Source organism: Lepidochelys olivacea (genome assembly GCF_965140295.1).
Source record: "Lepidochelys olivacea isolate rLepOli2 genome assembly, chromosome: 3".
NCBI classification, from domain to species: domain Eukaryota; kingdom Metazoa; phylum Chordata; order Testudines; family Cheloniidae; genus Lepidochelys; species Lepidochelys olivacea.
The window spans coordinates 104,140,255-104,167,146 of NC_140413.1; the positions used below are offsets into that span (position 1 = coordinate 104,140,255).

At 41.7% G+C, this 26,892-nt stretch overlaps 1 protein-coding gene across 3 annotated transcripts in view; it reads right to left on the reverse strand.

Moving 5' to 3' along the window:
- AHI1 (Abelson helper integration site 1) overlaps positions 1–26,892 on the reverse strand; it is a 182,134-nt gene that overhangs the window by 120,466 nt on the left and 34,776 nt on the right. For all 3 annotated transcript variants that reach the window (XM_084625130.1, XM_084625129.1, XM_084625128.1), the window contains exons 10-17: positions 26,144–26,239; positions 17,300–17,485; positions 13,558–13,710; positions 12,379–12,511; positions 10,971–11,094; positions 9,160–9,389; positions 5,518–5,621; positions 4,700–4,818 (exon numbers count right to left, since the gene is read on the reverse strand). In XM_084625130.1, the coding sequence (XP_084481256.1) occupies positions 4,700–4,818; positions 5,518–5,621; positions 9,160–9,389; positions 10,971–11,094; positions 12,379–12,511; positions 13,558–13,710; positions 17,300–17,485; positions 26,144–26,239 (1,145 nt within the window). The remainder of the gene's footprint in view (positions 1–4,699; positions 4,819–5,517; positions 5,622–9,159; positions 9,390–10,970; positions 11,095–12,378; positions 12,512–13,557; positions 13,711–17,299; positions 17,486–26,143; positions 26,240–26,892) is intronic.

Below are 26,892 nucleotides of genomic sequence, written 5' to 3' on the forward strand. Positions count from 1 at the left end.
CAAGGAGATTATAATAGAAGGCCATGCCTACAAAACAAACTTTGCTCGATTCAAGTTATATTGGCACACAGTCACCAAAGTTTGTATATCGCTTTGGCACATGCATACTTGGCTACTTGCGTCGGCACTGCACATACTCAGCAGGAGTGCCTGTGTTGATGCAACGTATGGTCTCCTGCAGGTAGGTATCCCAGTGTGCTACACAGTGCTGTCTGGTCCAATGCCTTTTGGGACATTTTTGCAATGTGTTATGGGGTAGAAATTACTCACTCAGGGATCTTTGGGAGCTAGAGGTCAAGTTCCCAGCATGTACCTTTCTCCATTCCATAATGCCATCCATAGTCCATAAATTATCACAACTTTTTTTAAAAAGTCCCACAAATCCAGGTGGCACTTTTCAGTGTCTGCCACCTCTGACTAAAGCACAGAGCTCTACACTATTCCCATGAATGTTGCAAATACAGAACATGTGATCCTCTGGTATTTGCAGACCCGCAGAAAGTACCACAACAACGGGGGACATGACAGTTTCTTCTAGGACAGATTGCTATGGGACACAGTGAGAACCAAGTCGAGGTTGTTGATGGCATTCATGGAGCAGCAGCTGACAGTGGAGCACCGTTTCCGGCCCCAAGAAACGAGCACTGATGGGTGAGACTGCAACATAGGCAGGTTTGGGACGACGAGTAGTGGCTGCAGAGCTTCAGAATGCAAAAGGCCACATTCCTGGATCTGTGTGCCAATCTTGCCCCAGCCCTCCATTGCATGGAAACCAGAATGAGAGCTGCGCTGACAGTTGAAAAGCAAGTGGTGATCACATTTTAGAAGACTGCAACACCAAACTGCGGCCAGTCAGAGGGAAATCATTTTGGAGTTGGACAATCCACAGTGGGAGTCATCATGCAAGTATGCAGGGCCATTAATGGTCTCCTGCAGTGGAGGACTGTGCAAGATGTAGCGGATGGATCTGTAGCAATGGGGTTTCCAAGCTGTGGTAGGAAGACAGATGGCATGCACACTCCTATTTTGCTACAGAGCATATCAACAGAAAGATCACCAGGGATGCTTCACCAATATCAACGTGGGCTGGTCAGGGAAGGTACATGACGCTTACACCTTCAAAAACACAGGACTATTCAGAAAGCTGCAAGCAGGGACTTTCTTTCCCAACCAGCAGATTACCACTGGCAATGCTGAAATGCCATTAGTGACACAGGGGGACCCACCAAACACCTTGCTCATGAAGTCACACACTGGCCACCTTGACAGCACCAAGGAAAGACAACACCCAGCTCACCTGGTGCAGAATGACAGCTGAATGTGAAAAGATGATGTGGTATTTACTCATATGATTGGATCTCAGTGAGAAAAATATCTCAATGGCTACAGCTCTCTGTGGTGTCCTGCATAATATCTGTGATGGTGAAAAGGTTGAAAAGCAATCACCACGGTGGACAAAGGTAGAGCGGCTGTTTGCTGACTGTGAACAGCCAGACACCTGGGCCATTACAAGAGCTAGTGTGGGGCTATGCAGTTGAGGGAATCTTTGAAAGAGCATTTTAACAGTCAGCCACAGTAGCATCCTGTGCTGGACTGTTCTCTGGGCCGGGAGCTTTGAGTGCAGCAAGCACCACACAATTCCTAGCAGGACATTTATAAACAAGGACTACTCGTTTTGCTGAAGCTATGAGCTATGTGCTGTTTGCGGTACATTTACAAGGACAATGTGCTTTGAGTACCACTATGCATTCTACAATGTGTGTTGGTAACCAGATCAGTCACTGTTGCAGAGATGGGATCATTGTGGAATAGCTTTTTTGTAGGCATTATGGAAACGGAGAATTTTAAGGAGGATAATGAAATAGCTTTGAAGATGTTTATGGGGAGCTTCTCACACATGAGGGGCACATGAGAGAAAGCACAAAGATGCTTGATTGAGAACTTAACAAGTGAGCGATGGAGACTGGCATCATGGTCAACTGGAGTCAGAAGCAGACATCTTCATAGTGAATGAAAGTTGACAGGTAGGCCTGGATAGGTCTTGCAAGTGAAGACAAATAGTTTATGTTTGATACACTCGAGAAGGGGAGTAATTTTCCTAGCCTGTGACGAGGCTAGGAAAGAGAAGGGTGACTTGGTCAAAGCAACAGGCTAGGAAAATTAGCTTTGCTGCACCATTCTGAATGGACATGAGCAGGGCAAGAATGCACTCATGAAGGCCAGAGAGAAGGATGTTGCAGCAGTACTTGAGACATGAGATGATGAGAGTCTTAACTGCATAGACTGATGACACAGGCTGTATCTTAGAGATGTTAAGCAGAAAAAGTTGGCAAGATTGAGACATATAGACGTGAGGACCTAGAGAGAGGTCCAAGTCAAAGAGGATGCCCACATTTCAGACCTGAATGACATGCAGAATGGTGGGGATGTCTAGTGATCAAAGTAGTGGTGGGGGGAACTTGGGGGTAAGATTAAGAGCTTTGTTTTAGCTTTAGGTGTCACTCACAGCAAATTGTCCAGATCTGTGATCCCCTCTCTCTCTCTCCTTTCTTACGTGAGGATTCAAATGGTTAACAGTGTTGACATTTAAAAGTATAATTGCTGGGAATCCGAATTAACACCTCATGGAGATTAACAGAGCAGTTCAAACCTCTCAGAGCTACTATTTCATGCTCTCTGCAGACTCACACAGACAACTTCATATTGGTGACACTCAGCTCACATTTCTGAAGTTTGCTTCAGTCACAATAACTAGAAACTTTTTAGTCAGAGTAGAGATTCTGAACACAATAATAGTTCCAGGGGGGTCCACTACAGCACATGGTACATACCCGCTGTTTCTAAGTCTTGGCTGGGTGGTTTTCCAATGTAAGGTTCTTTGGCTGCTAGTGGCTCCAGGAGTATGTGGGGAAACCTTAGCAATGCCCACTTTCCTCTTCCCCCCCAAACACACTGCCATGCCAGTAGCAGGAAGGGTTGTAGTATAGGAACTATAATACTGGCTCTACACCTCTGTAGGATCCCCCTACATTCATATGACCCTCAAAGGGCCCATTACAATGACTCCACACACAGATTCTGTGGACGGTTCAATGAAAAGCAACCACACTGCACCGAGGTTCTGAGCTTTGGCCTCTCCATCAAGACCATTCCAAGGATCCTCTCCCTTCTGGCAAGAGGAAAAGTGCTGTAAAAGAGCTAAGTCTTTTGATAGCCCAAAACATGACAGGGTCAAAGAAATTTAAACAGAGTGATATGGGGAGAGAACTACATTATAAATAAATGTATATTCTGAAAAAATGTCCCTAGACCTCAGATACTTCCTTGTGCTGTCAGTGTTTGGAAGGTATTTTCCCCCAAGCATCTTTTCTTAAAACACTGGGGAAACTTTGAGTGTCTGTGTTTGGGAGGGGGAGGGAGAAGAGGGAAATTAAGAACAAAACATCAGCACAGATTTTATGCTTTAACACTACATTCCCTTGTTTTTCTGGATTTAAGTTTTAGCCTTAGCGGTATATTCACTTAGGGCGGTTTTGCTTTTCGTAGTTTAAGTTCTTTATTTTTATACTAATAGTTTAAATATATTAATAATAAAGGGGAAAATAACAATCACAGATTATATTTGAATGTCTCTCCACCCATCCATCGCATGTACTTGTGTGGCCCCTGTGACCATAGTATCCGAGCACCTCACAATCTTGAATGTATTTACCTTGTGAGGGAGTGAAGTGCTATTAGCCCCATTTTACTGAAGGGGAACTGAGGAACAGAGAGACTAAGGGCTTGTACCCACTAGCGCTTACTTCTGTATAACTTAAATCGCTCAGGGGTGTGAAAAAGCCCCCCCCTCCCCGCCCCAAGTGACGTATGTTACACTGACTTAAGTGCTGGTGTGGACAGCATTATGTCGGCGTGAGAAGCTCTCTCCCTTCGGCATAGATCATCTGCACTAGTAGCGCTACAGCAGCACAGCTACATTGGTACAGCTGCGCCGCTGTTGCAATTCTAGTGTAGACTAGCCCTAAGGCACTTACGTTGGTATAGCTACATCATTCAGGGTATGACAAATCACAGTGTAGACAGTGTTAGGTTGATAGAAGAATTCTTCTGTCAACCTCCCTATCACCTCTTGGGGAGATGGATTGCCACGCCAATGGGAGAATGTAGGTGTAGGTGCAGGTAGTGTCTACGCTGAAGCGTTACAGTGGCACTGCTGTAGCGTTTTAAAATGTAGACATACCCAAAGAGTAAAATTTCCAAAGGTGCCTAAGTGACTCAGGCTCCTAAGTCCCACTGAAAGTCAATGAACCAAGCTAAGTAACTAAATAATTTTTTTAAAGGGATTTGGGAGATCTGGATTAAAATCCCTGATCTGCTGCAGACTTTCTGTACGAGGTTGGACTTCCTGAGTGATATTGAAAAGTCAATGACATAGGGTAAGTGGCTAAATCATTTTTGTAAATGGGACTTAGGCACTTTTGGAAATTCTAACTTACAGGACATGTCCAATGTCACAAAGGAAGCCTGTGGCAGAGCAAGGATTTGTATTGAGGTCTCCAAAGTCCCAGTCTAGCACTGTAACTATTGGACCATCCTTCCTCTTTTAAGTATCTATTTAATAATTTTAAAACATTTTACTATCACAATGAGTCAACTTGAGACACAGAAATCTATGCATTGACTACAAAAACCTACTTACATTCTGAGATCCATAATTCTCAGAACACTGTCTTTGGCATGGATTAATAAACGTCTTCCATTCGGATGTACCTCTAGATGATTTATTGGAGTCCCTTTAATATCATTTTCTTTTATTTCCTACCATGAAAAAATGAAGTTTATTGTAATGCAAGACTAATTTGATAGGAAACAAAGGTAAAGATGTCACTATGGTATTAACTTATGAAATTGGTGGGGGGCAGTGCAAGGAGAGATTAAACGCAGTTTAAAAAAAACCAAGGCCATTTTAAAAAGCAAACACTGGTTCCTAGACAAGATACTACATCCCAAATCAACAAGTTTTAGCCCATATCAAGTTTCCACAACCATTTAAGTGACAGATCCTATTATAATGATGAAATTCTGAAAACCAGAGTTGATAACAGAAAGGCTGACAAGACGTTAACCATAGAAGTGTGAATAAAGCTACTTTGACAAGATACACAGTCTGTTATTTTAATTCTATCTATGGAAGTACAAACAACACGTTACTGTGTGCAATTACAATGCTACCAATTCTCAAACATCTGTTGTAGAAGCTGGTGCTAAGAATAAGCATTTACATTCTCTACTTACAGTATCATATCTAAAAACTGACAAAAAAAAAAATCTAGAAATTCCCAGTGAATCACAGCATGTTTTATCAGGCGTTTGCAAAGTGTTAACAAGACATTTAGGGGAAATTTACTTTCCAACCACACAAAAGTGACATGAAAAAGTAATTAAATGCAAATTAGATGGCTAGATTTGAAACTGCTTTACATAAAAGTTATCGTGCTAATTAAAATATTTGTATACCTTATTTATACCCCAATGTTGGACTGGATGTTGAGAACTTCCTTTGACAAAGGTATTCCAAACTATAATCAGCCCTGAGCTGTCTCCTGAGAACATGTGAAGTCCTGTAAAATAATAATTGCACTTATGTAGTATTAACAGCAAGATTTTGAAACCATACTAAATGAACAACAGGGGATATGTGAGCAAGAGATATCTCCAAAATTAAATATACATTGGAAACTCTGTCTTATCAGTGCTATTAACAGTTTTATAGTAATTTCCACATTCATGGATATATTACAAACTGAATTATTAAAGCCAATATTTGAACAGCAATATTTTGCTTCCATTTTCTCCAATTAATGCAGGGTAGTCAAAAAGCCTAAATTTTGCTTATAATACATCACAGAAGTCAATATCATAAATTCCAAACAGAATAAAAATGTAAATACTGTAATACTTACAATTAAATACTTTGACGGTTTTTCACTTAGATGCTAAGTTGGTTTTATTCAATATCTTTGCTTTTTAGTATCGTCTTCTAGGGTGTGATCCAAAGGTCACTGAAATCAATGGAAGTCTTTCCACTGACTTCAGTGGGCCTTAGATTAGACCCCTAGTGCATAACTATCCAGTGAAGACCCCCACTGAGAACAGGCTGGGCAAGAGCAAATGCAAATTTCCCTCCAATTGCCGCCTTTCAATAGCTGCTCTTAAACCAACAGTATACACATCATTGTAAACAACGAAGTAGAAAGTTCTTTATTTTCTGTGGTCAGCTGCCATGCCTATCACAGAAATAACGCATCTACATTTTCATGAAATACCTATCTGAAAAACCCAGATTCCAAAATACAAATGTTCCATCTTTGGGGAGCTCCTCTACTCACACAGCAACAACGCACATCTCCATCCAGTTATGCATTTTAGAATGTTTCTCCAACACCTCTTCTTGGATGTCTTGCCACCAACACAGTCTTAATACTGCCAAAACTGAACTCCTTATCTCTCCTTCCAAACCCTCTCCATTCACTGACATTGTTGAAAAATTCACCATCCTCCCAGTTCCCCAGGCTGTAACTTAAGACCTTGTCTACACTACGGGTTACTTTGGTATAACTTATGTTACTCAGGGGTTTGAATAACCCACACCCCTGAGTGAAATAAGTTATACTGACCAAAGTGCTGGTCTAGACAGCACTATGTTGGCGAGAGAGCTCCTCTCATAGTTAAAATTAATCGTGATTAATTGCAGTTTTAATCACACTGTTAAACAATAATAGAATACCAATTCAAATTTATTATAAATTTTTTTTATTTTTTTCTACATTTTCAAATACATTGATTTCAATTACAACACAGAATACAAAGTGTACAGTGCTCACTTTATATTATTTTTATTGCAAATACTTGCACTGGAAAAATACTATTTTATCTTTTTAAATTCACCTCATACAAGTACTGTAGTGCAATCTCTTTATCATGAAAGTGCAAATTACAGTGTAGTTTTTTTGTTACATAACTGCACTCAAAAATAAAACAAAGTGAGATTTCAGAGTAGAGGTGGGCAAACTACGGCCCGCAGGACTGTCCTGCCCAGCCCCTGAGCTCCCAGTCGGGAAGGCTAACCCCCGGCCCCTCCTCCTCTGTCCCTCCTCCCCCGCAGCCACATGGGCAGCACCGCTTGCACCCGCCCATTTCCCAGGCTTTCCAATAAGCCTATCCTGCTGCTCTGAATGGCATGGTAAGTGGGGGGGTTGGATAAGGGGCAGGAGGTCCTGGGGGATAGTCAGGGGGTGGTTGGATGGGGCGGAGGGCAGTCAGGAGACAGGGAACGGGGGGGAGTGGATAGGGGGTAGGGTCACGGGGGCTCGGGTCGGTCACGGGGGGACAGGAACCAGGTGGGGTCGGATAGGGGTGGGGTCCTGGGGGGGCAGTTACAGACGGGGGTCCCGGGAGGGGGTGGTCAGGGGACAAGGAGTGTGGCAGGGGGTTGGATGGGGCGGGGGGCCTGTCAGGGGGCAGGGCAGTCAGTGGACAGTGAGTGGAGGGGTTTGATAGGGGGTGGAAAGTGGGAGGGGGCGGATAGGGAACAGGGCCAGGCTGTTTGCAGAGGCACAGCCTTCTCTACCCGGCCCTCCATACCATTTCGCAACCCCGATGTGGCCCTCTGGCCAAAACGTTTGCCCACCCCTGTGTTAGGGCCTACAAATCCATTCAGTCCTACTTCTTGTTCAGCCAATCTCTAAGACAAACAAGCATGTTTACATTTATGTAAGATAATGCTGCATGGAAGCATGTCCTCTGGAATGGTGGTCAAAGCATGAAGGGGCATACAAATGCTTAGCATATCTGGCATGTAAATACCTTGCAATGCCGGCTGCAAAAATGCCATGAAAATGCCTATTCTCGCTTTCTGGCGACACTGTAAATAAGAATAGGGCAGCACTATCTCCCGTAAATGTAAACAAATTTGTTTGTCTTAGTGTTTGGCTGAACAAGAAGTAGGACGTAGTGGACTTGCAGGCTCTAAAGTTTTACTTTGTTTTGTTTTTGAGTGCAGTTATGCCACAAAAAAAATCTACATTTCTAAGTTGTACTTTCATGATAAAGAGATTGCTTTAAGGTATTGTATGAAGTGAACTGAAAAATACTATTTCTTTTGTTTATCATTTTACAGTGCAAATATTTGTAATAAAAATAATAATTTAAATTGAGCACTGTATACTTTGTATTCTGTGTTGTAGTTGAAATCAATATATTTGAAAATGTAGAAAACATCCAAAAATATTTAAATACATTGTTTTCTGTTATTGTTTAACCCTGTAATTAAAACTGCGATTAATAGCAATTAATGTTGTAATCATTTCACAGCCCTACTTTTTTCTACATTGCCTCTCCACATCTCTGCTCAGCTCATAATACCAGCCTTGGCACACCATTTGCCTGCTTCTCCCACAATAGTCTCTGTTCTTTATTCCATACCAATTTCTGCAATGACACTGACAAGAAAAAAGAAAAGGAGTACTTACTTGTGGGACCTTAGAGACTAACCAATTTATCTGAGCATAAGCTTTCGTGAGCTACAGCTCACTTCATCGGATGCATACTGTGGAGTGAGCTGTAGCTCACGAAAGCTCATGCTCAAATAAATTGGTTAGTCTCTAAGGTGCCACAAGTACTCCTTTTCTTTTTGCGAATACAAACTAACACGGCTGTTACTCTGAAAACTGACAAGAAACTAGCCAACTAAAACTAGTTAGGAAGAGGGTCAATTGTGGATAATCTATATATCTAATTTAAAAAAACTGTATCATCAAGACCTGGCTAGTTATCACCTTGACCCTTTTACATCTGTTATATCCTTCTTTCCTGTCTTTTGCCTGCTTATTTATCTTTTCAGCCCAGGCTATGTCTTCCTAAATGTTTGTACAGTGCCCAGCATATTGTAGACATGCCCAAATTACAGACAGTAAATAATAATTGAATACATCAACACACTGGATAGTAGTAGATCTGAGTGAGACATTTTAATAAAATAACAATTGTAACAAAATAAAAACATCCTGTTTTTTAACAACTATCTCAGTGAAATACACCAAACTGAACAGGCTTGAACTGCTCTTTGTTTGAGATGCAATTATAACATATTGAACATACCTTCTGCATCAAAACACAGTGTATTGATGAAACTTTTGTGACCATCAAACTCCTGTATTAACTGACCATAGATCTCTTTCACTTTTGTATTCCATACCCTAATCACAGAGTCATAACAGCCTGTCACCACAAGATAGTCAGCAACTGGATGGTACTTTGCAGTGTAAACAAATGAAGGATGAGGGAAAACTCTCACAGAAGTTGTAGTCTGGGTCTCAATTTTCCACATTCTTTTAAAAACAAAGAACAGAACAAAAAGTTAGGATAACTGTCTCATAACGTGACGCTTTCTAGTAAATATTACCATATAAATTAATACCAAATTTTGTGCTAATGGTTCTAGACGTAAATACATGCAAATACTTAAGGGTCTAATTGAATCTACTGAATTTTTGCAGCTATACTCAAAAGTTTGATGTGGAACGTTCCAACGGGAATTAAGCTTCACGTGAGAGACAGGTTTTGAACTCCGGAAATTTATTTCCACCCTGTTTCTAGCATCCCTGTACAGGCACGGGGCGCTAGCCTAAACTGAAACTTATTTAAGAAAAAAAATATTTTTAACTATCTAATTACATGAACAAACTAACTAGTAACTAGGCAGTAAGACTACTAACTAGCTACACAAACACCGTGGAGAGAAGAAGGACACTGCAAGGATTCCATCTTGCTGCTACAAGAGGTAAGATAGAACCAAGGGGCAGCTGGCCCACTCTGCCTTTTATGCCCTCAGGCTTGGATGAATGGTGCAAAGACGTCCAGGGCAAAGGCATGACCCCAATGTACACAGCTGGCCAAAAAAACCTGATCTCATACCCAAGCATACCAAGAGTGGAAACGATGTGGACAATCACTTGAAGAACTTTATATTTATTTCCCCTCTACCCCATAGTAAAACCAATTAAATTAACACTTTCAACACATATAATGTGGCAATCACAATTCTTTGGGGATTTTAATTATGCAGCTGCCTGTAGCACTATGTAGTTGCCCAACAAAGGCAATAGCTAGGTTTTTGTGCATCTACACATCAGTGAAGATTAAAACCTATGAAGTTACCCATAACACATTTGTGGAATACTATGGCCATATTTTTTCTTGCTGTGTTTTAAGTGTTCTGGGTTGGTTTTTTTTGGAGGGATGAGGGAGCTTTAAGTACCTCAAGATTTGCTGCTTAAATACTGCATTAATGTAACTTTTTAAATTTATACACAAGAGGGGAAAAATTTCAGAGTTAAGATTTTATATTCCAGATACAGTGATTTGCCTTGAGTTACACATTTAACAGCCTAGCCAAGAATTCAAACTACTATATACAATTGCAACGTGGTAAAGTTAAAGTTGCTACTGAATTCTAAATTTTCAATTTCCTGCCTGGTGTGTTCAAATTTGCAGCCTTAATATAGCATTAAGATTGGCTTTTGCATCTAGAATATGGTAATTTTTGGAAGGATTAAATGTTCCAAAAGTCCTATTGATTTCTGTAATAGCTGCTGGTGCTGAGCACTTTTGAAAAATAAGACCACTTATTTAGGCAGCTAAATATGGTTTTAAGAGTCTATACTTAGGCAACTACATTTTAAAATCTTGGACCAAAAACACCGTATATTTTAAACCAAACATAATAAAATTATTCCTAAAAAGCTATCATTCTATCATAGCTTTCCAATAACATTAACAAATAACTCAAATTACACTCAAATCCATGGTTAAAAGTTGTCCAGCACAGTTTATGATAAAGACACAGCTGGGTTCACTAAGCCTACTTATCATTTTGACAACAGTTGCTATAACATTTCACTCATACTGACCTGACAGTGCCATCAGAGGATGCAGTAAGGAGGTACTCATTATCTTTTGACCAACAAAGATCATATACAATATTAAGGTGGCCATAAAATTCTCTTAAGTATTGTCCAGAAGGAATCTCATATACTAATGAAAATGTAAATAAAAAGATTAAATTTGGAAACATTTGAAACTGCTTTTCCAATAATAAAGCATCGATACTCAAAAGAAAACGATTTAGGGCCAAGATTTTATATATAAGACTTATAACTGCATATTCCGATACAAATTCAATCTTCAAATATGGAAGATGTTGATGCAACCAACATCTGGAAAATAATTACTACAAAGCTAGATATATTACTAGGGCCAAGTCATTGCTTGCATAAGTGAATTCAACTCCACTAGCTCCTAATTTCCATAATTCAAAATCAAATAGCTACTTGGTATGCATTGTTAATAATTTAACACAAGTTTGCAAGCATCTACTTCCATCTAGTGGTTCATGGATATGTCACAAGTGCATTAACCCCTTTAAAAATTAGACTAGACAGTTTAAGTTTTCAGGGATGAACCTAGGACATTAAGTAAATACTCTATTTTATTTTTTTTTAAACTTTGATTGCCACTTGGCCAGCTACATAAGAATATTAATGGTGAGGTCAATTTTTTGGTGATCAGCAAGTTTTGTAGAGAAGCAATATAACCGTGATAGCTACTCTTTAAGTACTTGCATTTATAGGTTTTGCCTTTTATTGTGTGTGGAGATGGAACATTGTTCCCAAGAATCTCAAAAAATCGATTATATTCTGTTTCAAAATGCAGCAAGTGACATTTTCTTGCACAGAAGCAGCCCAGGATATGAATAGTATTGCTAGTCATTAGTGAGTTGTATTGGGAGATTTTTGTGAAGACGACTGCCTGCGTTATGCCTGGCTCTAGTAAGTATTATTGGTTAGCCACTTTAATGAAAACTAAATTCATTCACAAATTCCCTTTCCCCTGTCAAAAAAAAAAAAAATCTAAGAAAGGGGCAAGTTATTTCACTTAAAAACTTATTATCAGAACTTATATTCCTGGCACATTTCAGACTCTCAGATTTCTACTGGATGCTGAAATATTGTAATATCAAGTCCTTAAACTGGACATATACATTACCACATATGAAAAGCCATGCTGTCTTCAATCAGCAGACACTTTGCTAAAGACGCCTTATAGCTAAGAATATTTACAATGCTGAATTACTAAATAAATCTACTAAAAGAACATAACTGTTAATATAAAACCTCTATACTCCAAAAAGTAACACTTTTTTTTTTTTAAAGTCCAATCGACACACTCTTCAAAATAAAAAACTAAAGGGGAAAAAAAGAGCTCTTTGCATATGTTATAGCTCTATGTTAAAACAGAAGTAATAAATTCATAACTTACAAATAATGGGATAACCATCTCTCCCTGCACACGCTGCTGCTAATGTTTTTCCATCTTGAGAAAAACGAATACAGAAACAGCCCATATCTCCTGCTCTCAGTGAAAAGAGATGCTTGTTTGGTATACGACAAGCCTACATTTCCAAATAAAAATAGTTATTGCACAGCTGTGAATGTTAACAAATACACAAAACTTAAAAGACATTATGTATTTAACAAACTTTTCCACAAGCCAAAAAAATCAGCAAAATAAGTTGTTAGTACCTGGATCTCTCAAAAACACAACTTCTACAGTGTTTACATGGACAAGTTTAATAATAAATAATTTAATATTTGAGGATGTCTAGACAATATTCTCAAGATTATAATTCACTTAATTTGGCTCATGCATTTATTTGCCTTTCTGCAAAAAGGCAAAAATTCGTCATAAAACATTTTGAAAAAGAATTTAATCTAAATTTACACAATTTTTATTGATCCTAAACATGTCAAACATAAACTTATTTCCATACCCTTTTCATCTTTGGACAATTTGCTATTTTAAAACAATTTGTTGATTTTTCTAACATTTCCTTGTTACTACTTAAATCACTGGCTGTTATTAAATATGAAAGAAATAAAACCACTGGCAGTTTTTAAGACAAATTATATAATATCACAAAATCAAGGTACATAAACAAAAGCCATTTACATCTAAGATTAAATTGGGATTTTCTTTTGAACAAATGCACTCTGTGTATTAGTTGTGTTTCTTACATGGCATCCAGCAGGGAAATAAACCCCATTCCCATTTGGAGAATAAACTGAATGATTATATGGACAATAATAGCCTCACAGAAGGTCCCCTTTCTGACGTGTGGTGGGGATCCATAACTGAGGAGTGGGCAGGACCAGAAGCACCAAGAGTGGAGCTGCACTAACTCCTCTCCATCCCCACTAAGCTGGTGAAACATCCTTTGAATGAGGAGTCCCAAGAATCATGTTGTCAAGGAACTGACTGCACGGGTCCCAAAGCTAGGATGGGAGCTTAGGACCTCCATGGAAAGAGTCCTGCCCTCCAGCAGGTTCTTGAGACCCACCCACACCCTCAAAACCAGACTTGTTTCACAAACTTATACCATAAAATAACCTTATTAGCAGATAGTGGATTTTTTTGGTACTTTTAAAAAAAACCCTTCACCTGTCCAGGCAGTCTCATCCATTTAAATTGCTCCTTTTTCTCATGTGGACTATATACACTAGCTTTTTTTGATACCTCATTCTGGAGCTCACAGAATGACGTGCTACCTTGTTCCTGCTGAACAGCCATCATAGAACGGAAAGAAGGATATACCTAAAGGCAGACAAAATATCAATAGCAAAATCAATTATTTCAGGAAAACACAAAACGTTTTAAGTACAGTAACATATTTCACAAAATTGAAATAAGTCTAAAAATTGTAGGATGTAAATGTATTTTGTGTAAACACTGAAAGAAAATTAAATGGGGGCAATCCTTGTATATGAAAAAATACCTGGTAGTACAGTGATACATGCTGTTAACCAGTAATACGTAATACTTCCATAAGAAATAAGTGAAATTCATCATCAAATACAAATGAGGTGCAATGAAAGTAGCCAACAAGCCTACACTGGTGAAAAGTAAATTGGGGTGGTAAAATTCTGTCAGATGGCTGATAAATCTTTTACTTACACAACTGATTCATGCTTTTCTGTTTTATTAGCCTTTTCCACAATAGAGCCCAATTCAGTTTAAGCATGAGTTCTCCCACTTAAGTCAAGTTAATCTCCCCACCCCAAATCTAGCAGACACCGCTCTTTACTGAAATTCACACCTAGTGCCAAGGGCCAGCATAGGCTCTCTGCATTAATTAAACCCTACTGTTTAAAAAAAAAAAAAGTGCTGCACAAGTGGATTGCACCATGTGTGGAATTAATTGTGGAGGGAGATTGAAGTTGTAAGTGATTGAAAAATCTCTGCTAAGTGTGCTTAATGAACTTCTCCTAATATTTGAGCAGAACCTAATAATTTCACAAAGGAGACAGAACATCATATAGTGCAGGGGTCAGCAACCTACGGCACGTGAGCCGATTTTTAATGGCACACTGCTGCCTGCTGGGTCCCAGACGCCAGCCCCACTCAGCAGGCTGCCGAACCCAGGCCGGGACCCCCAGCCTGCTCTTCTCCGCCTCCTCCCTTCACCCCTCCCCACGGGGGCAGGGTGAAGAAGCTTGGTCCTGCCGGAGGCTGCTGCAGAGCAGGCAAGCTCCCCACTCTCCCGCCTCTTCCCCCAACGTGCTGGGTTCCTGCCCCTCCTCCACTCCCTCCCTGCCCCCGATCAGCTGATGGCCCTTGAGAGGGAGGGGGAGAAGCAGAGCTGCAGCGAGCTTGCTGCTCCGGGGAGGAGGCGGAGAAGAGGTGGGGACAGGGTCTTGGGGAATGGGGTGGAATCAGGCTGGAATCACCAGCCCGCTGCTGTGAGCCGCTCAGGGCAGGGGGCTGGGAGCACCCTCATGACCCCAGCCCATAACCCTAGCCTCCTGCCCTGACCCCTGCACCCCCCTCACACCCGCAACCCTGACTCCTGCACCCCCCTCACACCCGCAACTCTGACTCCTGCACCCCCACTCACACCCCCCCAGCCCCCCCCATGTCCTGACTCTTGCACCCCCCACATTCCCATCCCCACCCTGAGCACCAAACAGGAGCTCCTGCACCCCACCCCCACCCCACATTCCCACCTGCACCCTTCGCACCAAATGGGAGTGGGGTAAGCACTCCACCCCCAAACCTCCTGCCCCAACCCTGAGCCACTTCCCTCATTCTAGCTCCTGGCCAGACCCTACACTCCAACCCCCAGCCTGCTCCTTCACCCCCAGCCCTGAGCTCAGTGCACTCCCACCCTCAGCTCAGTGCAGAGAGAGAGGAAGAGAATGGGCTAGAACCAGGGAGAAGGTAGGTACCCACTCTATGTGGGAAGGGGCGGGATCCCAGACCGGCAGCAGGCTGAGTGGCAGCGAGCTGAGCCGCTCAGCCCACTGACAATCTGGGGTCCCAGCCGCCAGCCCCGCTCAGCCCGCTGCCAGTCTAGGGTTCTGGCTGACAGTCTAGGGTTCTGGCTACCAGCCGCTTGCCCCGCTCAGCCTGCTGCCGGCCTAGGTGAATGGAACACCAGGCTGGAAGCGGGCTGAGCGGGCCGGTGGCATAAAATCAGCATTTTAGTTTAATTTTAAATGAAGCTTCTTAAACATTTTGAAAACCTTGTTTACTTTACATACAACAATAGTTTAGTTATATAATATATAGACAGACAGAGACCTTGTAAAAACTTTAAAATGTATTACTGGCACGCGAAACCTTAAATTAAAGCGAATAAATGAAGATTCTGCACACCACTTCTGAAAGGTTGCCAACCCCTAATATAGCCCATGAGAGCAACCTACGTGATCTCTGTGCAGCCTGACTGCCACATTGGCTACTGAACTCAGGCTCCCTCTTTTGATAAGGAAAACTGTAAATATCTTAATGAAATGCACACTAAATACCTCCAAGAACATGCCTTAATATCAGGGAGAAGCAAGTCACTTCTATTCTCTGTGCCTCTGTTTTCCTTCCACTCTTTGTCTGGCATTATAGTTCAGGTCAAGGACCAACTCCTACTCTAGGTTTGTATGGTGCCTAGCACACCAATGCATATGTTACCAATGCATATGTTATTCCACATATAGCAAACAGTTACTATTGCACATGCAATAGCTACTATTGCACTTAGACCCATAGATTTCAGGAGGAATATGTGCAGGAATAGAGATTATGGAGCAGTGACTATCTGCAGGATCAGTCACTAAAGTCAGAAAGTCAGGAAAGACAGAAGTTAAGAGCATTTAAGAAGAACAAAAATGTAAAAATACTATAAGTATGCAAAGGATTAAATTCACCTGTGGTTCAGAGGGCCAGTACAAGACACTCTACACAATTTAGAGCCTATATGGGGCCATGCAAAGAGACTGTGGGTGGACTGGCCAGCCATGTGGAGGTGCCTATCCACTCATATTCTATGGAAAGGGTCAGTGTACTAGAATGGCATCATAGGAATGGGGCAAGGCAGGCAAGGGGTAAAGTCCAGTGGATCTAACAATACATGTAACTAGTGCAGAAGGTCTGTAGCTGCTATTCCAATCTATAGGCTTAAATAGTGATCTGAGAGAGCTACACAACAGCCTTACACGCTGGCCTTGGATTGGGAATGTGGATTTCATTGCCCCAACCCCACTACACTTCACCCATGTCAGTATTAAACAAAGATAAGAAATCTGTCAAGATTATAGATAAAGAAGCCAGTAATAAAACAATATATATAGTATTTAACAAAATTTTATTTTTAAGTCCCCATCTGGGTGGTGTTGGAGCAAATAATCATAGCTATTCTGATTTTAAGATTTCACCTCCTTTAAAAGGTGTTAAATCTGATAAAAAGTACATTTTCTTATATAGTTTTTAGAACAAAAATAAAAGTTAGGGGCCGAATTCTCCTCTCACTTGCACTAATTGTATACCAGTTCAATTCAATTAACTTTAATGATGTTTGGCCCAGTTTTCACCAATATGAGAGGACAGAGAGGGCCAAGATGATACATGACTGTTCTATGGAAAACATTGGCTAAATAGCAGGAAATTCAGAGCAGTTGGGGAAACTGATTTGAACATTTTTACGAGAAGTTGTAAAGTGCTAAGCAGATTAAAAAAAAAAAGAGGGGGCATGTTAAGATGTAGTAGGCTTAGTATAGCAAGTTATAAAGGACAGTTACAGAAAAAAACATAAAAATGTAAATTGTCATCTGATTTCGGTTAAAAATAAATAGCTTGAATGGATCTTAAGTATTTCTGTTTATATATAAATATGTAAATGTACTTAACTTACATGATCTGGTAGTTTTATGCCTTTTATAGTTACATATAATGTTGATGGGTAACGATTCCTAGGACCCTTTTCCCACCAATCAAAAACCTCAACAACATTTGACTGTGTCCTGGTCCTTGGAGGTGGATAATACAATTGCAGACGTAGTTTCCCATCAATGTTTAGGACTCTGTTTGCACCTACAAGCTAAAAGAGTAATTTAAAAAAATTAAAGAAAATTGCTACTTTTGTTCAAAATTCATACAAGCCATTGATGACACTGACACTTTTGACCAACGAGGGGCTCAACTTACTACTGGGGATAGTTATTATTCCCATGAGTGATGTCCCCACTCTACTCAATGGATTACTCTTGAGAGTAAGCAAGCACTACCCTAGTATGTTTGCAGGATCAAACCCTACTATAATTCAGAAAGCACTACCATTTTTTATGTCTCTCTTCAAACTGGCATTCTTGTGTAATCTTTTTCTTGCATCGATTGAGGCATTACAAGTTACATTTTGTTGAAATAATTCAGAGAAATAAGAATTTGCAATAAATATTTTATCTGTATCATATTGCCACAAAAAAAGAGAAAATTTGTTAAAATAAATTTTGCAAATTAAAAAAAAATTGGTAAAAGATCATATAGCATTTAAGAGAAACTAAATATTTCTGTTAATTTACTCCTATCTGGCCTCAGTCTTAAATGGTGCAGACCTACAATACCTTTAAGTGACATAGACCCAAGAAACATCTACTTCCTGAACAGACGCAAAAAACAAATCATCATACCAAGAGGACTCACCATCTATAACCCTCTGACCACTGCATAAAACTCCAAATATGATGAACAGCTCTACAGAAGGACCTCAGAAAAACTGAGGAACCACCTCCTCCACCTTATTCCAGAAGGGCCAACCTCAAACAATAAATCACCACATGCTCCCACACACTGGAATAAAAAAAATAAGGAAAAACATACCTGGAGATTATGCAGGAAACCCAAAACAACTATTAAAAAGCCCTCTTCTCTGATGACAGCCATCCAACATAAAAACAAAAAATAAAACTAACGACAACAACTCCACAACTGATACCACCTTTGAGAGAAACCATGACACCAAGACCCACTAAATGGACACTACTCAACACCCCATCATCAAAGTGCAAGCTGGTCTCCATATTGGAAGAGAAGGTTCAAGTTCTGGAGAAACAAGTATCAACCCTGCATTGCATAAGAAAAACTGAAGATTTCCTGGGCATACGTCAGGATATGCTTCTACAGACACAATGTTCTGAAGAGTCAGAGCAGACTGCGCAGCGGGGACAGGAGGACGGTGAAGAAATCTGGCAGCACGTGACGTCCAGAGGAAGAAAGGGGAGCGTTCACGTACCAGCAACACAGATACAGGTGAGCAACCGTTTTCATGTTCTCTCCCCAGGTACTAATGTGGAAAGTGGACCAGATGATACATCTGAGGGAAGGGAACAGAAGGAGACTCTGCCGATTGGAAGGCATGAGATGCACTGTCCTAGGGATGGGGGTTCCACGACCACTGCTCCCAAGAGAAGGAGGCGGGTGGTGGTGGTCAGGGACTCTCTCCTCAGGGGGACTGAGTCATCTATCTGCCGCCCCGACCGGGAAAACCGAGAAGTCTGTGCTTGCCAGGAGCTAGGATTCACGATGTGACAGAGAGACTGCCGAGACTCATCAAGCCCTCGGATCGGTACCCCTTCCTGCTTCTCCACGTGGGCATCAGTGATACTGCCAAAAATGACCTTGAGTGGATCACTGTAGACTACGTGGCTCTGGGAAGAAGGATAAAAGAGTTTGAGGTGCAAGTGGTGTTCTCGTCCATCCTCCCCGTGAGCGGAAAAGGCCTGAGTAGAAACTGTCGAATCGTGGAAGTCAACGAATGGTTACGCAGGTGGCGTCAGAGAGAAGGCTTTGGATTCTTTGATCATGGGATGGTGTTTCAAGAAGGAGGAGTGCTAGGCTAGATGGGCTCCACCTAACAAAGAGAGGGAAGAGCATCTTCGCAAGCAGGCTGGCTAACCTAGAGAGAAGGGCTTTCAACTAGGTTCACCGGGGGAAGGAGACCAAAGCCCTGAGGTAAGTGGGGACGTGGGATTCCAGAAGGAAGCACGAGCAGGAGAGTGTGACGGGGAGGGCCCCTGCCTCATACTAAGAAAGCAGGACAAACAGCAAGTTATCTCAAGTGCCTATACACAAACGCAAGAAGCCTGGGAAACAAGCAGGGAGAATGGGAAGTCCTGGGATGAGGTGGACAAGGCTTTCTTCCAGCAGCTAACAGAAGTTACTAGATCGCAGGCCCTGGTTCTCACGGGAGACTTCAATCACCCTGATATCTGCAGAGGGAGAGGAATACAGCAGTGCACAGACAATCCAGGAAGTTTTTGGAAAGTGTAGGGGACAATTTCCTGGTGCAAGTGCTGGAGAAACCAACTAGGAGCAGAGCTCTTCTTGACCTGCTGCTCACAAACTGGGAAGAATTAGTAGGGGAAGCAAAAGTGGATGGGAACCTGGGAGGCAGTGACCATGAGATGGTCGAGTTCAGGATCCTGACACAAGGAAGAAAGGAGAGCAGCAGAATACGGACCCTGGACTTCAGAAAAGCAGACTTTGACAACCTCAGGGAACTGATGGGCAGGATCCCCTGGGAGAACAACATGACGGGGAAAGGAGTCCAGGAGAGCTGGCTGTATTTTAAAGAATCCTTATTGAGGTTACAGGGACAAACCACCCCGATGTGTAGAAAGAATAGTAAATATGGCAGGTGACCAGCTTGGCTTAACAGTGAAATCCTTGCTGATCTTAAGCACAAAAAAGAAGCTTACAAGAAGTGGAAGATTAGACAAATGACCAGCGAAGACTACAAAAATATTGCTTGGGCATGCAGGAATGAAATCAGGAAGGCCAAATCACACCTGGAGTTGCAGCTAGCAAGAGATGTGAAGAGTAACAAGAAGGGTTTCTTCAGGTATGTTAGCAACAAGAAGGGGCCCCTTACTGAATGAGGGAGGCAACCTTGTGACAGAGGATGTGGAAAAAGCTAATGTACTCAATGCCTTTTTTGCCTCCGTCTTCACAAACAAGGTCAGCTCCCAGACTACTGCACTGGGCAGCACAGCATGGGGAGGAGGTAACCAGCGCTCTGTGGAAAAAGAAGTGGTTTGGGACTATTTAGAAAAGCTGGACGAGCACAAGTCTATGGGGCCAGATGCGCTGCATCCGAGAGTGCTAAAGGAATTGGTGGATGTGATTACAGAGCCATTGGCCATTATCTTTGAAAACTCATGGCGATCGGGGGAGGACCTGGACGACTGGAAAAAGGCTAATGTAGTGCCCGTCTTTAAAAAAGGGAAGAAGGAGGATCCTGGGAACTACAGGCCAGTCAGCCTCACCTCAGTTCCTGGAAAAATCATGGAGCAGGTCCTCAAGGAATCATTTCTGAAGCACTTAGAGGAGAGGAAAGTGATCAGGAACAGTCAGCATGGATTCACCAAGGGCAAGTCATGCCTGACTAATCTAATTGCCTTCAATGATGAGATAACTGGCTCTGTGGATGAGGGGAAAGCAGTGGACATGTTGTTCATTGACTTCAGCAAAGCTTTTGACACGGTCTCCCACAGTGTTCTTGCCAGCAAGTTAAAGAAGAATGGGCTGGATGAATGGACGATAAGGTGGATAGAAAGCCGGCTAGATTGTCGGGCTCAACAGGTAGTTGTCAATGGCTCCATGTCTAGTTGGCAGCCGATATCAAGTGGCATGCCCCAAGGGTCAGTCCTTGGGCCAGTTTTGTTCAATATCCTCATTAATGATCTGGAGGATGGTGCGGATTGCACCCTCAGCAAGTTTGCAGATGACACTAAACTGGGAGGAGAGGTAGATATGCTGGAGGGCAGGGATAGGATACAGAGGGACCTAGACAAATTGGAGGATTGGGCCAAAAGAAATCTGATGAGGTTCAACAAGGACAAGTGCAGAGTACTGCACTTAGGACGGAAGAATCCCAGGCACCGCTACAGACTGGGGACCAAATGGCTTGGCAGCAGTTCTGCAGAAAAGGACCTAGGGGTTACAGTGGACGAGAAGCTGGATATGAGTCAACAGTGTGCCCTTGTTGCCAAGAAGGCCAATGGCATTTTGGGATGTATAAGTAGGAGCATTGCCAACAGATCGAAGGATGTGATCATTCCCCTCTATTCGACATTGGTGAGGCCTCATCTGGAGTACTGTGTCCAGTTTTGGGCCCCACGCTACAAGAAGGATGTGGAAAAATTGGAAAGAGTCCAGTGGAGGGCAACAAAAATGATTAGGGGACTGGAACACATGACTAATGAGGAGTGGCTGAGGGAAGTGGGATTGTTTAATCTGCAGAAGAGAAGAATGAGGGGGGATTTGATAGCTGCTTTTCACTACCTGAAAGGGGGTTCCAAAGAGGATGGATTTAGACTGTTCTCAGTGGTAGTAGATGACAGAACGAGGAGTAATGGTCTCAAGTTGCAGTGGGGGAGGTTTAGGTTGGATATTAGGAAAAGCTTTTTCACTAGGAGGGTGGTGAAACACTGGAATGCATTACCTAGGGAGGTGGTGGAATCTCCTTCCTTTGAAGTCTTTAAGGTCAGGCTTGACAAAGCCGTGGCTGGGATGATTTAGTTGGGGATTGGTCCTGCTTTGAGCAGTGGGTTGGACTAGATGATCTCCTGAGGTCCCTTCCAACCCTGATAGTCTATGATTCTATGAACTCCTGCATAGATTTCTACCACAACTTCAACCACCATCACCCATCTATCAAACTCTCTCTAGAGTACTCCATACCTGCATCTGCTTCCTGGATACCATGATGAGCTTCAGCAATGGAACCCTACAAACAACTATATACAAGAAATTCACAGATCACCTTTACCACCCCAGGCACGCTAAGAAATCTGTTATTTATATCCAGACACTCAGATACCACAGAATTTGCTCCAAAGAGAAAGTCCAGGATACACACCTAAAGATCCTTAGAACTGCCTTCACTAAACAAGAACACTCCACCAGAGAAGTAGATCACATCATGGAAAGGGCCACCAGAATACTTGTGGAGAACCTGATTCCATTCAGAAAAAAAAAAGAAAAGACAACCTACTGACTGCACAACCCTAGTTGTCACCTGTCACCCCACACTGGAACTCATACAAAGTATCATCAAATAATTACAACCCATATGTTATGCATATAAGAAGCAAACAGAATCTTTTTCAAGGGGATAAGGCAATACGTCCCATCTATTGAGAGTACAATTTAAACATTAAAATCAGCACGTGCTTCCATTCACACACACAGACACCCCAAAAGGTTCTGCAGCTGGATCTTATAGTTACCAGTCCTTAGTGTTGCTCGGTCAGTTCCAGTGGCCAGCTGAAACTGCACACGAGGGAGGGGAGGAGCTGGAGCTGGGTCTCTGTCGGACGCATCTGAAACTCTGATGTTGATGCAGAACAAACCCAGAGTCCCATAGGAATACACCCTTCTTTTACAGTAATAAGTTCCCATAAAAGTCTATGGACCTTGCTGTGTCACACCGGAGCTGTTAATCACGAGGTAGTCAAGATTGCTGCCAATCAGCATTATTTTGGGTTGTTACTGGGAGTATCCGCAGATGTTTCTTATCTCGTCCCTTTGGCTCCACTCTTTATCTTGTCCTTGGGGCATATGCCTTTGCTTTAGGGTTGTCAGCCTGCCATCCGGGTGATTCTGATAATAAGGTTGGTGCCTCTTGACTTCTCCACTCCTCTCTTGACCATCTGGCCCATCAGTACTGGTGCCTCATGTGTCTTCTCTGTTAGCATGCCATACATTCTTCACTCACACACAAAACAGTAAATAATTTCAAAAGAAAGAACTGTAGCCATAACACTTCTATCCTTCTAAAAACAAACAAACAATCATTAACACATAAAGCAAAGAATAAAACCAAAACAATTTCTTCTTACTAATTCAAAGCTAACAAAATAAGCAAAGTTTCCTCGAAGACAATTTCTCCCCATTAGGCTTTTGGAGTGGATTTTATTAAAGATACAGCAGCTCCTGTGTCAATTAGAGCTAGCATAGGAGCATATCTACCCAGCTGGACATAAATACATGGTCGCCCCCCCGGGATCCCAGGTGATTTTACCTATGAACCTCCACTGCTGTGCTCCTACATAATGTGGGGGTTCCCTATCCAGCAGGCCTCCCTCGTTGTCTTCTGGAGGAGGAGGGATAGGAGGAGCGTTGGGGGTTATGCTTGCTACCTCCTTCTGCTGCAATTGTAATTTAAGGGCCTCCCAGTCCGTGCTTCATCCCACTTTTCCTGGCTCTCCCCAAGCTGCATTAGGGTCTGTCAGGCTAGCTGGGGAGCTTTGTCTTAATGGAGTTGTATTCCTTCTCCCCCTCTTGTTGGCACTGCTTAGTGCCCTCTGGGAGGTATCAGGGATCTGGGTATGACCACCCTCCTGGTCCCAAGTTACCCAGTCTATGAGAGCAGCCTCGTGTGAAACCTCCACGGGGTTCTGATATCCCCTTGAAAAAGATTCCATGTGCTTCTTATAAGCATAACACATTTGATGGGGACCACACCCTGAAAGAAATCTTTCCCAGACCCATTCTTCTGGCCTTCAAACAATCCCCCAACCTTGCTAAGTTCATCATCAGAAGCAAGCTCCCCATAGACCAAAACACAGAACTCAAAGCAGCACCAGAACCTGCCAGAACAGATGCAAAACCCACAGACAAGTCTCCATCACTACAATCATCAATACTCCCCACAATACAACTTTCAAGATTCATGGGTCCTACACATGCCTATCTCAAAGTGTGGTGTACCTCATCAAATGCACTAACAACAACTATGGAGGTAAAACCAGACACACAATCTCTAAGCTCTCAAATAAACTCATACAGAAAAATGATAAGACAAAAACACCTTATCACGTCTGGATGAATACTTTTCACAAAGCAATCACTCCATATCTGATCTTTCAATACTTGTCCTCAAAGGAAACCTGCACAGCATCTTCAAAAGGTGAGCCTAGGAAATTAAATTCGTATCTCTAATAGACACCACAAACCATGGACTCAACAAGGTTCATAGTTCATTATGCCAAGTTGTAACACACCTCACTGCCTGCTAACCTGTAACTGACCACTTCATTTTAAGTGGTCTCCTACAATGTGTGAATCCCTTAACTATCTGTTCCAGCTTATATTTAGCTTAGACTCTCTGGTTACCTTCCCCAGACCTGAAGAAGAGCTCTGTGAAACTCAAACCCTCCACCAACAGAAGTTGGTCCAATAAAACAGATCACCTCACCTACTTTGTCTTTCCCAAGAGAAAAAGGCATTCATTAATTTATTATAATTTTTCACAAGAAGTAGTTATGTAATATATTGTACTTGGGAAAGAATCCCTATTTGCAACATCACTTTCCTTTGCAACTCCTTTCCAAAGGGAAAAGTCAAAAAAAGATTTAGTTTTAATGTGGTTGTTAAGACAAAATATTATATTTTTAATGTTATTAACAGTTGCACTGTCCATTGAAAAAAGAAAAGGAGTACTTGTGGCACCTTAGAGACTAACCAATTTATTTGAGCATGAGCTTTCGTGAGTTACAGCTCACTTCATCGGATGCATCTGATGAAGTGAGCTGTAACTCACGAAAGCTCATGCTCAAATAAATTGGTTAGTCTCTAAGGTGCCACAAGTACTCCTTTTCTTTTTGCGAATACAGACTAACACGGCTGTTACTCTGAAAACTGTCCATTGAGACTCATTGGATTTCTGCCACAAAGAGCAGCTAGGTCCCTGCTCTTGCCCCCACTTTTTTCATGTCCCAATGAAGGCGCTTCTACAGTCTTCTGGTGGAGGACAGAAGGTGCAGCAGAAGTAGCAACTCTCCCATCTTCCCCAAAGTGAAAAATTCATAACTGAGAGATGAAGTTAAGCCAATCTAAGCCTCTACATAGACACCACTACGTCAGAATTCTTCAATCAACCTAGTTGCCTAGCCTCTCAAGGAAATGGATTTATTATAGTGACAGAAAACCCCTGTCACTGTAGCAAGTATCTATGCTACTGCATTACAATGGGGCAGCTGCAAAGCCACAGGCATACCACTGTAGCGCCTGTAAACATCCCCGAGTAGCATAGCATGACTCAGGGTAAGAGAAAATAAGTGAGCTCTGGAACTTATCCCTTCCATAAGTTAGTTTTTTGCCTACTAGGGGCAGGAGATAGACCACTGTTTGTCAGGATGATTCCCCTTTTGTAGGATTAAGGCGAGTCATGACAATTTCATTATTTTAAGTGGGGGGGGGACTCACAGTGCCCCCTCAATATCTGGATTTAACTAAAAGGTCTACTAGAATTTTGAATAGCACTTAAACAGAAGACACTAACTGCTCTTCAGGTAGTACTTCTGGTCCCAGGTGTACAGAGAAGACACCCATGACATTTATCAATTGATTAGCCTTTATTCAGAAGCTTCTGTTTTTTCTGCCAAGTGCTGCACTTGAAAAAGAAAATGTATTTTTTCATGCATTTTGTACATTTAGTTGAGAAATATCCATTTTCTCTATTGCCATACCTATTTTCTCTGTATATCTACATGATCTTTTAATAGCATGAGCGCTCTCTGTCAGAATCTGTCTCTATACCTGTGGTTTAAAATACTTCGTTTGTTTTAAAAAAGTTTCCCAACAAGTAATATGTTTCTTTGAAAAGCTGGCTTTGCCAATTTCTTTTAGATACTTTATGCAGGCTTTTTATTCTACTTTTGGTTGTTGTTTTTTTGTATTTTTAAGTTCACAATACCTTCAGAAATGCCCAAGAGATTTTGTGAAAACCACTTTCCTGAATTTGCACTTCAGAGTTGGCTCTTGCTTCATCCATGCTTAAGAAATCAAGGATCTGCAGATATTAAATTAGAATATATACATACATTACCATTGAGAATGCACTTCTCTGAAGTAATAATTACTACTGACGGTATTTTAGACAGGATTCATGGATTTAAACAAAATTCTCATTTTACTTATTATAAAAATATAATTTATGAACTATCCAGTGTCCATATCTACCACAAGTGATATTTAAACACACACACCACCACATCAGTGTTATGATCTTCAAGAACGTAAATCTCTCTCTCTCTCTTTTTTTTTTTTTTTTACAAAGTTTCTTATTTCACATCAGTCTCTTTATATTTTTTATAAAAACAATACAAAAGCAATTCTTCACAAACCCTTTATATGTCAAAAAGATCATTTTGGTATACAAATTCTCTTGATTTTCATGGTCTGCAACCAGAATCTCCTCATATCCGACCACTTCTGCAACTTTACACGGCATGCATGTAAAGAAGGCTAACAGCATTTTGGGCTGTATAAGTAGGAGCATTGCCAGCAGATCGAGGGATGTGATCATTCCCTCGATTTTGCATTGGTGAGGCCTTATCTGGAGTACGGTGTCCAGTTTTGGGCCCCACGCTACAAGAAGGATGTGGAAAAATTGGAAAGAGTCCATCAGAGGGCAACAAAAATTATTAGAGGGATGGAACACAT